The sequence below is a fragment of the Hypomesus transpacificus genome, chromosome 2 (genome assembly GCF_021917145.1).
Source record: "Hypomesus transpacificus isolate Combined female chromosome 2, fHypTra1, whole genome shotgun sequence".
Taxonomy (NCBI): domain Eukaryota; kingdom Metazoa; phylum Chordata; class Actinopteri; order Osmeriformes; family Osmeridae; genus Hypomesus; species Hypomesus transpacificus.
The window spans coordinates 10,147,651-10,161,995 of NC_061061.1; the positions used below are offsets into that span (position 1 = coordinate 10,147,651).

The 14,345-nt window shown below is 42.6% G+C and overlaps 1 protein-coding gene across 1 annotated transcript; it reads right to left on the bottom strand.

The window, feature by feature from the left end:
- Nucleotides 1-508: 508 nt before the first annotated feature.
- On the bottom strand, nt 509-12,566 carry pnp4b (purine nucleoside phosphorylase 4b). Its single transcript, XM_047036679.1, is given in 8 exon segments — nt 509-714; nt 894-973; nt 2,538-2,728; nt 4,007-4,182; nt 8,818-8,921; nt 11,276-11,380; nt 11,383-11,447; nt 12,471-12,566. Coding segments are annotated over 8 exon segments (891 nt in total). The 5' UTR covers nt 12,494-12,566; the 3' UTR covers nt 509-567.
- Between the last annotated feature and the right edge of the window lie 1,779 nt (nt 12,567-14,345).

The following is a 14,345-nucleotide window of genomic DNA, read 5'->3' on the forward strand; positions in this document are numbered from 1 at the left end:
TTGTATCTTCAAATATGCTTTAAAATGTTTAACATTCTGGCTCTGTGGGGAAAAAGCTTAAGATGGCTTTAGGAAATTTAATTACATCCAAAAAGGGGTTTCACTTTTTTTATTTTGTTAAGAACACTAGATTGAGAAGTTAGACTTGTGCAAAGAAAGATATATTTCTGTGTGTATGCTTGTGTGTGCACTTGTGGTTCTATCCATCTCTTGGGCTCTATCTACACCTCTGTACCTCCCCCTTTCTTTCTCTTCCGGTCTCTCCTATCCACCCGAGCATCTATCTCCAGGTCCCTCAACCCATTTTTCACCTTCCCCTCTCTCTCATACTTGGAATATCTCCTGTAGGTCAGCCCCACCTCTCCTCCACCTCTCTCTCCCCTCCTCTCGCCACCTCGCTTCTCCCACTCTCCTCTTCATCTCAGCATTACTCCTTTTACACTCCTTTTCCTCTCCCCACCCCACCTCCCACCCTTCATCCCCCCTCCTATCCCCCTTTCACATTTTACACCTTCCTCCCCCACCTCTCCTGCCTCCCTTCCCCACCCTCCGTCCCTCTCCTCCTCCTCAGTTGCCGTTGATGCCCTGGTCCACCTGGTGGGAGCGAGCGATGAGGGTGTTGAGCATCTGCTGCAGCATCTCCGCCCGCATCTTGCTGATCTGGAGAACCTCCTCGTGGTTGACTTTCTCCTCGCGACTGTAGTCCAGCGACACCTAGGAATAATCCCACAGCACGCCCCCCACCACCCCCCAAAAAATGTTTATTTACAGTGAACATTGCAAATCTATGCAGTTCAAAGTTATTTGGTGGAGGACTGCGTGACTGTGTAGTCAAAGTCAATGTTATGCTGGGAATATAGACAATTGAATATGCAACAGAATAGATGTCAGACCTTGTTGGTGATTAGGGACAGGCCAAAGACTCGCAGGCCACAGTGTTTAGCCACCGTCACCTCTGGCACCGTGCTCATACCTGTCCAGAAGAGAGGAGGGCAGTGGGTTAGGGGGGATAGCAGATGTGGGGGGAGGGGGGGGGGGGTAGAGAGTTCAAGGATTGGAAAAACAGATTGGATGTCGAGGACAGTGCAAGCAGGGGATGTTGCAAGAAGAAGAATGAAGGCACGAAGGAGGTAAGATCAGAGAACGGGATGAGAAGGGAGAGGTTGTGTGTGAGGATGGTAGAAAGGCAGTGGCAGGGGAGGAGGGAGAAAAGGGCATTTGGGGGAGCAGGGGGAAAGTCTTTGATTAAATGGCAATTAATCCAGTAGTGAAAAACACTCAACGGGGGGTTTGGTTGTGGGTGCCGTAGGATCACTGTACATGTGTGTGTGTGTGTGTGTGTGTACAGTATACAAGTAAACAAGTGATCATGCTACGCTAAGTCATTAGCCTCTCCCTCTGTGTTGACCCCGAGTTAAGGCAAGGACCAATTCCCACTGTTAACATTTAATGAGAAAACCCTTCAGGAGACACTGGCAGGCCACTGTGAACATATCATGAGTTATACAATCATGAGGGGCATGCTGAAGTATAAACAAACAAAAACAAATATGCATTTGGAGATAGAAAGATGCACAGTAAGCCACTTCAGAGAATATTCTGGTACAGCCTGTATACTCCTCCAATAGAAGAGCAACCCCCCCCCCCCCCCAAAAAAAACCCGATGCCTGTTCTAGTGAAACTGTTTCAATGACAGAGACATATATTTTAATTAAAGCATAGACTAAGACCCTAACCCCATGTTGTAACCATCAACAATTTTATCCAAAACACAGAAGTCTGTAGCCTATTAACAACTGCTAGGTCACAAATGCAAGGAATGTAAAATGGCCCCCAATACTTTGTTGCTACATGGCTACAACGATCTATGTTCATGACTCACTACGTGGGAATAGACAGATCTGTAGGGGACTCAACAATAAAATATGGCTGTGAGTATCAGACGTGGCACATTATTACAGGTACGGCTTGGTTAGCAGATCTGACAGCTATTTGCTTCTGGATCAGCCCAGCCGACCAATTAGCATCCCACCGTGTAGCGGCCTCTGTTGACCTAATAGCTACGCTAATTACCATGCTTCGCCTCTGTTAGAGAAGCTAAGAGTCATCATTTATTAACGAGCCCACCGGGGGGCTTTACGAGGTACGGCCAATTAGTAGATTAGTGCATGTGGTTTCGCTCAATGTGTTTAGGGTTTACAGAGTCCCGTGGTAGACGGTGTCTTGCTTCCTCATGTGGGATGTTCCCTGTTTGGAGTGTAGCGGGCAGTGCAACTGACTGCTGAGCAGGAGGTTGTGGGCTCAAAACGTACCCTGCTGTAAAGCGCTACAAAACTGATATGATAGGGGGGAATTCCCATGACACTCTGTATGGTTGGTGGCGACAGAATAGCACTCTTTACACTCATTTCAACCCAAAATGGTTAGATCTCATGAAATACTGAGGTAATTAGCCATGGGTAATAGGCAAGCAGAGATGAAGACATTTTGGGACAGGACCTGAGACAAATATTTGCCAATGTTGTGTCTCCCCTCACCAACAGAGTCACTCCCCAGGATTTGCAGCATGCGGGCCTCCGCAATGGTCTCAAAGTTGGGCCCGCTCACCATGCAGTAAACCCCCTCTTGGACAAAGTTGCTATAGCCCAGCTCAGCGCTGATGTCCATGGCTAGCTTCCTCAGGTCCTTGCTGTAGGCGTCTGACATGCAGGGAAAGCGGATCCCGAACCTGTTGGTTTACAGACACAGCTCAATACCATCTAATCCATATGACCTTTAAATGACCTATATAGGTGATTATGGGCATTATAGGTGACTGGAGTGGATGCTCTCTCACCGATGTACTGTAGCAACATGGCTACGTTTTTCCCCTCAAACTGGGAATATTTATTTTTCCAATACCTGATTTCAAATTCAAATTTCCAGTAAATTTGAAAGATTACTATTGTAAAGCATTTCATGTTTCGACTGACCCCAACTGTAGTGCAAACTGAACTGGTAGGATGCCACAGGTTACATGTAGCATGAAACTGAAGTAAACTCATTTGAAAGCAAATCTAAAAAATGGTGTTTCTAAGTTATCTTTCCTCCCTGTACATTTACAAAGCATGGATGTGAGTAACCATGAACATGACTTTTGGATTCATTTTAGTTCTGGAAATAAATTGAATTGTGTATTTTACTGTATGTCTTGATGGGTTTGTGGGCAGTGGTAAATGACAGGCGCGTTTCTTATCAATATTGCAATGGTGTAAACTAGATTTCTGACCCTCTCCATCCATCACTTCTGTACATTCTCATTTCCCATTCTATTTCCTCATTATCTTAGCATCTCTTTCTTTCCTTCTACTTCACCCTAGTTGACACGTTTTCCCCCCATTTCTCCATTACTTGAAAAACAAATTAATTTTTCCTGCTTCCCCTGACTTCCTTCACCTCCCCTCTCACCCACACTCCCTCTCATCCTCTCTCCCTTTGTTCTCCACCTCTTTCTCACAATCCCTCCATTCCATTCGTGTTCATAATTTTGAGGTATTCCTTGGGTGGTATTCTGTGAAGCTTCTCATCTTCTCCTCTCTTTTCCCTCTCCCTCTCTTTCCATCTCTCTTGTACCATGAAATATTGTGGCTTTTGCTTCACCCAACCCTCTTTCTATCCCTTACCACCTTCGACTTTCCCCCCTTCCTTTCTCTTCATCCATTTCTCTCTTTTGGGAATGGTGCTTTTAATTCTAATGAGGCCACACACACACACACACACACGCAGAATGATCTTCCTCTCTTTTTCTCTTTACCTCCCTCTCTCTCTCTCTCTCTCTCTCTCTCTCTCTCTCTCTCTCTCTCTCTCTCTCTCTCTCTGTGTGTGTCTCTTATTGGCACCATGCAGTGGATGTTACCCTCTCCCCCAACCCTAGGTCCTCCATTTCCCTCCCCCTGTCTTTTCATTCTTTTCCTCTTTCCCTCTGTCCATTTCATGTTCTACCCCTTGCCCCCCTCCCTTGTTGTACCGTTCGTCATTAGGTCCGCACAGCGGGTGCTGCCCGGCGAAGCCTGGCAGGTTAATGTGGTCCTTGATGATCATGATGTCGCCCACTTTGAAGTCCTGGCACAAGCCGCCTGAGGCGTTGGTCACTATGATGGTCTCGACGCCCAGGAGCTTGAAGATCCGCACGGGGAACGTGACCTGGGGGGGGGGGGCGGAGAGACAATGACAGTGGAAGGCAGGGATGAAAGAGGTTGGTGGAGAAGAGAGGGTGTGAAGGATTGGAGTGAAGGAGCAAGCAGAAGAAAGGGAGAGAATGTAAGAGGGGAAAGAGGAGAAAAGATAGATGAATGTTTTTAGAGAGGTGGAGAAACGGAGGTTTGGAAGAGGATAAGAGAGTGGAAGGGATTTGCAGTAGTCAATGCTAATTGAGAGCTGAGGAGAATTCTTCGATAAATTCTGTTTCACGTTTGGTGTTGCAAGGCATGCGTGCAATGGGTTTGTATGTCCGACCATGTATGCCAGACTTTGTGTGTCCGTGTCTATCTCTCCGTGTTTGTGTGAGTGTGTTTGTGTGAGTGTGCATGGACAATGACTCATGTAGTTGGTAGATTTTGGCAGCTTGGGCACCAGGGGTGGCTGTCATCCTGCAGTGTAATTGGTGAATATGTTTCAATGCCAAATCACCTTTGCAGCTGCTCTCTATTCCTCCTCTCTCCCTGTCACCCTCTCTCGCCACCTCTCTGACATGACCCCCCCACTTTTCTGTCTATGCTGTGACGGTCCACTTCCATAACCTCTCTTGTTGAACTCTCTCTCCGCCTTTCAGTCTCCCAATCCCCTTGAATCCCTTTGCGCCCCCCCTCTACCTGACAACTCTTTGTTTGTGCTTATTTCTAGTTCAGTATTTTTACTATGTCAGCACGTTTGTGTTTGACGTATTAGTGTCTTATATGTGAGCATACTACACAAGTATTTGGTTTTTCAGTGTGTATTTGAGTATTTTTGTACTTTGTACTGCAAATCTAGCACTGAAGCAAACTGTATAACTCCAAAGAGAATGCTATTCCCATGCTATCGTTAGCAGAATGAAGAAAAGGCACTTCTCATTGTGAGAGATTAATAGAAAGACAGAGAAAGAAGGAGGTCACAGAGGGATGACAAAGCCAGCCAGCTAATTAACCGAGCCGTGCATCCCACCCTGCAAGGGAAGGATATGAAACACCTCCGACTACACTGATAGGGAATCAGTGGAGGAACGTTTCTGTTTGTATGTGTCTGTGTGCATTTGGATGTGAGCAATGTGTTTGCATTTGTGCCCTCTTCCTGTTTTTTTCCCATCCAAGCTTGAAACTGAGCTGAAAATAGCTTCTCTTCAATCTACAGTACCATCAGTCTCCTATGACCCATGCTAGAGATTGTGAATAGACCTCCAACATGGTTGGTGCACCATACAAGTGTTGCTTTGTAAAATGTGAAAACATTTGCAATTGCCGTCTTTTAAAGACAGCTGCAGATTATGTTTGTTTTCACATGCTTGGGCATACTTGTGACCATCGATTCTGTGGTTGATGGGCGGATCGTTTTTGGGCTGCAGGTGCCAGCGTGTCACATCTTCAGCTGTGGACAAGGGTTGATGGAGTGTATCGACACCCTGGTGTCACATCACCCAGTGCTGTCGGATAGTATTGTGTGTCTGACAGAGAGAGGGAGAGAGAGAGCGAAAGAGAGAGCTATGTGTGAGAAAGTGAGAGAAAGTGAAAGAGAGAGAGTGAGAGAGAAAGTGAGAAAGAAAAAGAGGGAGAGACTTTCTCAGTGCAGTCCAACAGCACAAGGAAAAAGAGAGGGATGGAAGAAAGAGAGCCGAACCCAAGAGTAGATGCACAGCTCTTTTACGTATGAGAGATAATGAATTAATATCTAGTATGTGCTTCAGTTTGTTTGTGATGAAAGGGAGTGTGAGAACAACAGAGACAGAAGGATGAGTGGAAGGCAGCCTGAAACCACAGCTGCATCGGTTGCATGCGCGCTGAGGTAAATTTAGCAGAAATTGATTTGTCGCTTTGTCTGGGCTATTGAGCCATGGAGCAAAGGCTCAACACACCCAGAAACCTCTTCAGTTCCTCTCTGCTAGCTACGTACACCACATTAGCCTTTGCCAGTAAACCATGTCAATTCCATCTCGATAGGGTAAAGATACGACTTGACTTGACTTTTTTTCCAGAGCCCAAGTCTGTGAATATTTGGTAAGGCCTGACAGGTACACTCTATAAGGCTGCCTCAGATGATCTGATGGGCTATCTTGTCCTTGGTGTGCTCAGGTCAGTGGAATGAGAGAGAGGATGAGGGCTTGTGGAGGTTTACAGGGAGCTATCTTTGAGGCATGGAGATGAGGCGTCTCTTTCCTTTGCCCTTTCTTCCTCTCTAGACACCTAAAAGAAAATGAAATGAGACAATATGCGACTAACCTTTTCTCCAAGGTCATGGTTGATGAAGGAAGTATAATATCTAGCACCTTTGTTGGGTTGAAACAGCGTCCCTAATATCTCATCTCGTCTATACACCTTCTGTGTATCCTAAGGCTTTTATAGACTGTCATATCATACCATAAATTGTCTGTTTATGGTCAAATGCAGTCTTTGTGGATAGGGTCAGGGATAAATAGCAAAGCATGGCCACGGCTAGCTCAAAACAGAATTGCCAAGAAGAGCAAAACCTCTTTGTAAAACAGCAGTTATCAAAGCCAGCCATTTTTGTGATAAATGGGTGCTTATTTTTCTGAGGGACAGAGAAAACCTTATGTTATTTGGCCCCAATGACTGGGGCAACACATTGACCCTAGGTAAAAGTTAAAAAAGCTTGACGCATCACTAATGCCCCCAGCATCCCATGGCCATGAAGGGTGATTCTAATATATCATGTCATGTTGTCAGTGCCGCAATTACTCCGCAAAAACTCGCCATGCCAGTCCGGACGACACAAGATTCCTCAGCAATCTACTGGAGGAGGAATCCTTGACACCCTGTGCGATGGCTAAATGATTCCCCCCTCGGACGTGTGCGTCTGTAAAATTCCGCTCCGCTGAGACTGCGAGGGTGACAAGGACTTAAAGGAGAGTTGAATTGATGCTGTCTGGACTGAAACTGTGTAGGGGGAGGAAATAAATAGGAGCAAGACATGGATCAATGTCATTAAACTTCATGGTGACACCATGAATACGCTGTTCTTGGGCTGATAGACAAGGGCTAAGAGCTGTAACCAGGCCAAAGTTTGCCCTGGCTGTTTATTACATTTCATTGCAGTACTCGTCATGTGAGGTAGGTTGCACTTAGTCAAACACGTTAAAATGAATGTGTGACATTACTAAAAATGAGAAAAAAGTGACATCAACGTTTTTACAAAGATGTCTTCCTTTTTTCCCATGTTTTTTTTCCCTTATTTGTATTTTGAATAGGGCATGCAGTATGCATGTTACTTTTTCATACCCTGGACTTGAACTTGATTTTGTTTATTTTGGGGGGACGAGACGTCATGAATTCTGATATCGGTCCACTGTTGATTGATGCTTGTCATGCCTTATCCACTTACAGTACGTCACACTCGCCCTGTCGCTTTAACATCCATTACTATTGCCAAGACGTCCTGTGGGGCTCACAATAACCTTCATTTAGTTCCATCGAGCAATAGGTCTTACATAAGTATAGTGGCAAACCTTGCCTTTCTCAACATTTTGGATATTAAAATATACAGCCTTCTGCAGAGTCAGCATTTGCCCTCCCAGTGTTAAACCAGCACCCTCCTGCTCTGTGCCACACTGATTGTGACAGATAAAGTTAATGGACCAAGGCCGAGGTGTCAGCCCCTCTCTGTTATACAAATAGGAGCAGTATTCCTTCAGTTCACATGACCTTGCAGAGCCAAAATGGAGACTCATTAGCGTGGCGTTCCAATCCAAAGGGCACCATTTTGTGTCACACATTACTTATTTTGGATGCCGTATATGAGCAAAGCACACGCCAGTGATGAATATTTCAAAACATATTTTCTCTCCATTTGTAGGAACGGGTAAGGGTTATATATGAGGGTGGAGCAGGCCTACTCCAGTGAGGTGAGAGTATACAGATGGTAAACTAAATGCAAAGAGAAGTCCCCTTGATGTCAAAGGATAAGTTAGCACTGGAGAGAAAACAGAATATTTGAATAAAGCAAATTTGCTCCTGTTGGATGTTTGCAATGTGATATGGTTTGATGTTTACGGTGACAGAAGGATAAAATGCTGATGGGTCAAATGTATGAATCCTGTCACTGGGAACGTAATAGGGTTTGGTATCACAGCGATTCATGTTGTTTAATTGTAACTTGCTTAACTCCATGCTCTTATGGTTCTTCCCTTTGGCACTTATTTCATGTTTTGGCTACCCGCAATGTTTTTGGGGCTATATTGTTGTTATTATCAGTGATCTATGTACTTTGTAAAACTCTCTTTTGGAAGTCGCTTTGGATAAAAGCATCTGCTAAATGAATAAATGTAAACGTAAATGTAAATCATGCTTACAGTGTTTGTAGGTACATGCTACCAAACGCTCCTGGCTGTATAGATTTATAGGAAACTGTTCAGTGATTGAAACACCCAGAACTATAGTTATGTCTTTCTTTAATTTATCTAATTAGATTAATTAACACTTTACCAGTGTTTAAATGTAATACAGAATGCTTGATAGCAAAATTAAAGTACCATTTAAGAGTTAATGGTTAATGGTGTTGTATTTGTGTGTTTGTGGGGGATCTTGCAGTATTTTTCACCACTCCTTGGGGACGATGACCATTTGCACTTACCTTACACAGAGAGTAACCCTCATACAGGTGAAATCTTCCCTGCATGAAGACACAAGACTTGTCCTTCACATTCCCGAACACCAGACATCCCTCATGACCGGGAACTGTGAAGACAGTAGATACATGAACAGGACAGCCGCAGGATTTCTTTGGACATTTTGAGGAACACAGTCCAGTACTACTGTGTACTCGCAATAAGTTGCACCTTCCATGCATTTTTTGAGGTAGAATCAAAATGAATGTCAGGGCTGCACTACCACATGGAACAGCAGGTACACAAAATCCTACAGTTTTCATGTGACTAGGATATGTACCTACAGTGCATCACAACAGTGAGGCAAATCCCAAGTCAATGATTGACACATCCATACATAAGGTTTTGTATGTTTTTTTTTGCAGTGGAAGAGATGGTACTGTACTGTGGTTGGCTGCTCTGCTGTAGAATTCTGTTCAAGGATATGGAATTGAAAAATCATGTCACAACAGGCAAGAGGGGAGTAATTTCTGAGTATTATTTATTTGAACAGCTCTCCATAACTAATGGAAGCATTACAACACTTTAACGAACTGGACAGGATTAGTCGTTCATGAAACGTTTGGCGATGTGATGAAGCGATTCATGCTTTTTCATGGACAGTCTTGTCGGTGATAAAGCATTTGTCTAGACAGCACATTACCTGGACCATTGGTATTAACTGTTAGGGCCATTCTTGATGCATTACCATATATTACAGCTCTGTATGAGTAGATGGGAGTGAAAAAAGGTTAATTGTTTTTACAGAGTTTACAAACTGAATGAAGCATTGAGTATTCCAGTTATTAAAATATGAATGTAAATATTTGAACAATCAACATGTTCGATTATATTATATATGTTTGGACTGCTTGTATTTACACATCTCATTTTTATTTTTGTACAAATGAACTAGTCAGCCTGTTATTCATTTTAACAGTGTACGTGAAACACTAATGCTATTGCCTAAGCTTAACTGACATAGATATGGTCAAAATAGAAATTGTGATTGGCAATTTATTTAGAAGCGGGCTATAGAAAACAATTAGGTTTTGTACTGGTGAAACCCCTATTTACTGAAACTCTAATAGGAAACACCTTTTGAAAGTGGCAAAGCGAGCAGTCCTAAACATGAGTTTGTCTAGATGATACTTTCTCTTTTGCACAGAACTTCCTGATTCCACAAACAATGGAGAGTAGCTGCAACCGAACAACCGTCTGTGTTTACCTGAAATCACACAAGTTCTGTAAATAGATTTTTTCCACCAATGTTTTATTTATTAAGACAATACCAACCCTACTAATGCTTAACTGAACATCAATTAGTGTTTTAATGACAAACCTTAACTGGAGCCTTTCAACACTTGGCTCCAAACCAAGTCTGACAAGCTTAAATTAGCCAGAAAATAACGAGGGAAGATTGGGACATGAAGTGAATTAGAATGGAGAGTAATTTGAAAAATGTCAGCGTTCCAATCAAGACTGCCCCTCAAACATGTGAAAGAAAGCTTCTGGTGCATTCATGGAGTTTGTGTTGTTTTGAAAACAGAGCCAATTACAGTTAATTTCCATGTAAGTAAAAAGATTTTGGCAATGAAACACCAGCTATTGCTTGTATTCATTGACACACCCACACACTAAATTCTTTACCGTCATAATAATGCAAACACCATTAGGTTCATCTGATCACTTAATGAGTCATGATACATTTACCTCTGCATCATGAATAATTGAATATGTCCAAGAGATCATGATAAGAAGTCTCTCTGGCAGATATTAGGGCCTATTTTTACTCAAGTCATAATCTTTTATTCATGTGCTGCAGTTATTCATTCTAGCTGGTTGTGATTTGTTACAAGCTGGGCACCACTTTGACAAACGCACAATAAAAAAATACACACACACACACACCCAAATGCATTCAACTGTCTCAGTTGTAAATAACATCTGAATAACAAACAACCAATACATTATTTTCCTTTTTTTTGTGTTAGAATTTTTGAGAGAAAATTACAGCTTCGCTGCAAAGGCATGATTACGAACACCAGGCAGGTTCACCTGATGTTTGGTACAATCACTGCATATGATGATTGTGATGATGTCATGTTTGCGAAGAGGTGATGCCTATTATTTTTGTCAAAACGGTACGAGTTCACATTGCCCCAAAAATGTATTTTTTTTGTACTGAACAAGAGACAGTACAGTACAAACAAGAAGTACCCAGAGAGCACCCACCTTCACCAACCATTAATTTCTTGACTGGATCAATTGTCTTATTACTATTGACCAAGGAAAACTAACACCACACCCTTAACACTCAAGCGACGTTGATCACTTTGAAACTTTGAAATAATTGATTAATCAACCATGTTTTACATATAACCCCCCCCCCCCAAACAACGGAAGAACCACAGAAAACTGAGTGTGATTGGAACGTCACTTCACCTGTGCTGACGGGGAAGTTGGGTATATCGGTGTAGTGGAAGGTCTGCTTGTTGGTGGCGCTGTCTGCCAGCAAGCCCAGGCCTGAGCCACACACCACAGCTATCTTGGCCTGTGTCTTGTCCGGCTTAGCAGCCACTCAGAAGTATGCTTGTAGTCGTCAAAAGAGCAGCAGCTGGGAAAGGGGGGAGATGGCATTATTAAAATGATCCTGTGTTTGACAGCCAGTTAAAGAGAGACAGCGACGGTAAAGAGAGGAGTTTTTGTAAACACCATGTTGAGATTCACAGAAGAATGGTCAGTACTGAAACTGGAAACGTAACCATTACACTTTTCAGGGCCATTTGGTCATGTTATTTGGGTGATTCTTTTTCTCTGACTTGTCTCAAAGACATTTGTCTTTGGTGTAAACGTTGTTGTTTTGTGGATAAGCTTATCCACATTATCGTTGTCTCTAGTGTGAAACAAGGTCTGCAGTGTGATAAACTACAGAGGATCATGCAATCAGTAACAAACAGTGAGACTGTTATTCTGTACTCTGTGGTTGAGTTTTTATTTTTGCCAACGCATTAACATTCAAATCTACTGTACCTAATGATGTAATGGATAGACTTATGTTGATCTTGATTTAAGTATATTATTGCCTGTTTTATTTATCCATCAAATAATCCAGGAACAGCCCTGAAACCATAAACCATAAATTGGTGGTGAGGTGATAAAAAAAATGTTTTAAGCATGGCAGGAATACTGATCCGATCTCACTGCTCCTTTAAAATTAGGTGACTGACCTGAGGAAATGCATGAAAGTAATTGTTCCACATATTGTAAATCCCGTGAGTGGTATTTTCGCATATCCTGTTTCCAATTCAAATCCAATTTGGGCTTAGCTGTATTCATGATGTGCACTTATGTGACCTGACTTGTAAATTATCAAAAGTCAGGCGACCACAGAAGGTTTAAGTGGCATTAGATGCCCATTGATTTATACAATTACATTGGAATTAGCTAGACTTCAGTCATTAACAGTATAAGTGTGTAGTTTTATTAGAAATTCACATTTGTTTGGGTTTCAATAGCTACAAAAATATATATGTATGGATGAGCAAATCGATTTATCATCAAGATTGGGCTGGTGTCATAAGGAAAGATATAAGTGAGTGAAGAAGTGTCAAAAGATGCTGATGAAAATAACATTTACCAGGAATTTCCTTTAGTATGCATGGTCCAAAGAAAGGTCTGGCAGGTGCAGTCTCAGGGTAAAGTGTGTGGCAATCAAAGGTGCAGACTATAGGCAGAGACAGCTCTAGAGAGATACTGACGCTGCTCTCTGGGGGTGGCCCCTTTTCATTGGCTGAGTAAGAGGTGGGTGATGGGAGCTCCACTATATTCTGCGTAGTTCTCTGTCAAGTCACATGGAATTGTCTGTTGCCTCGTGGGAAGCAAAGGTTCAATGTGACAAGTGTCAATTATTTATGCCCACTGTTGCAATTCAAAGCCATCATAAACCGAGTGAACTTTCCAAGGCATTCCAATATTTTGCTGTCTTTGATGTGCTGGGTTGTTTCACTAATTTGTTTGTAACTACTGTTAGGGTTGGTCAACAGGCCTAGCAGCAGGTGGCCAAAGGTGTGTTGGTGGGAAAATCTCCACAGACATATCCAGTCTCTATCACCATGTGCCATCTGGCTCTGCTGTCTATCGCCTATGACCTGTCCTTTACTGTGGCTTTCACAGTCTTCACAGTCACACACACACGCACACACACTAACACACACACACACACACACACGCACACACACACACACACACACACACACTGGCTCTGTCCAGTCAGACCCAGAACAAATTGTGTAGCTCAACATGATACCATTTATTTGACTAGTAAAAAATCCATGTTCAAGGCAAAACCTATCAATGATTAACGTGAAACTGTGAGCTACAGTGTACTGATAGTTCGTCTGCAAATTGTAAGGGTGTAGCTCAGCGGTTAGAGCATTACAGTAAAAGGGTTCAAATGCCCCCCTGCATGTGCATTTGCCTTTTCATTGTAAAGTTAACAGAAAAACTGAAAACATGTATTGTAATATAATGCTTGCTACACATTTGTTTATCACAACTGATCTGCACATAAAAAACATTGTAAATACCCTACCACGTGGTAAAAAATAATAATAATTTGGCTTACTGTAAGTCCCTTTAGATATTTAGTATTCTGGCTAGCTGTGATTTTGCTCCTCTCCAGCTAATTCAGTATCTCGGACTGCTAAATTAAGATTGGGTAATCGATGACACCAGTACAATAGCTGGGTAAGATGCTACAAAATGCTCACTATTAATTTAATTTTACATCATACTAAATGACCCTCCATAGACATAAGTCATTTGCTAACCATGCTAGGACAATCTTGATGAGAGGGATTCCAATAAACCATTCCGATGGAATGGTTTAAACATGACGCAGTGTCTCTCCACCAGGCTAGATAGCTTGCCACACTAGTGAGACTTACAGTAACGCCCACCAATGACATCAGGATTGGATGCTTTATTTGAAGTTTGGAGAAATTAGATATGATTTGTGAATGCCTGGAAGTTTAAATCACCGCCACAACTCTAACTCTACTCATACACAAAACATTTACAACCAGTATACATTTTCTACACCTTTACACTTTTCACAAACCATAAATTGCAGCATTAAATAAATTATAATAAAATTATAATGTGTATTGGTGCTTTGTATTTTGGTGGAGGTTGACAGTCTGTAGTTCAGTGCCAGATGTGACCTAGGCAGGGGCATCCAGGTAGCTGATTATCCTGATTAAAACCAAACAGATGCTGTGTGTGTGTGTGTGTGTGAGAGAGAGAGACAGAGACAGAGAGAGAGACAGAGAGAGAGATAGAGAGAGAGACAGAGACAGAGTGAGAGACAGAGAGAGAGAGAGAGAGAGAGAGAGAGAGAGAGAGAGAGAGAGAGAGAGAGAGAGAGAGAGAGAGAGAGAGAGAGAGAGAGAGAAGAGCCTCTCGTCACTGTAGTCTCAAGGACAATTACATTTTCACAATCTGTTCCCACAAC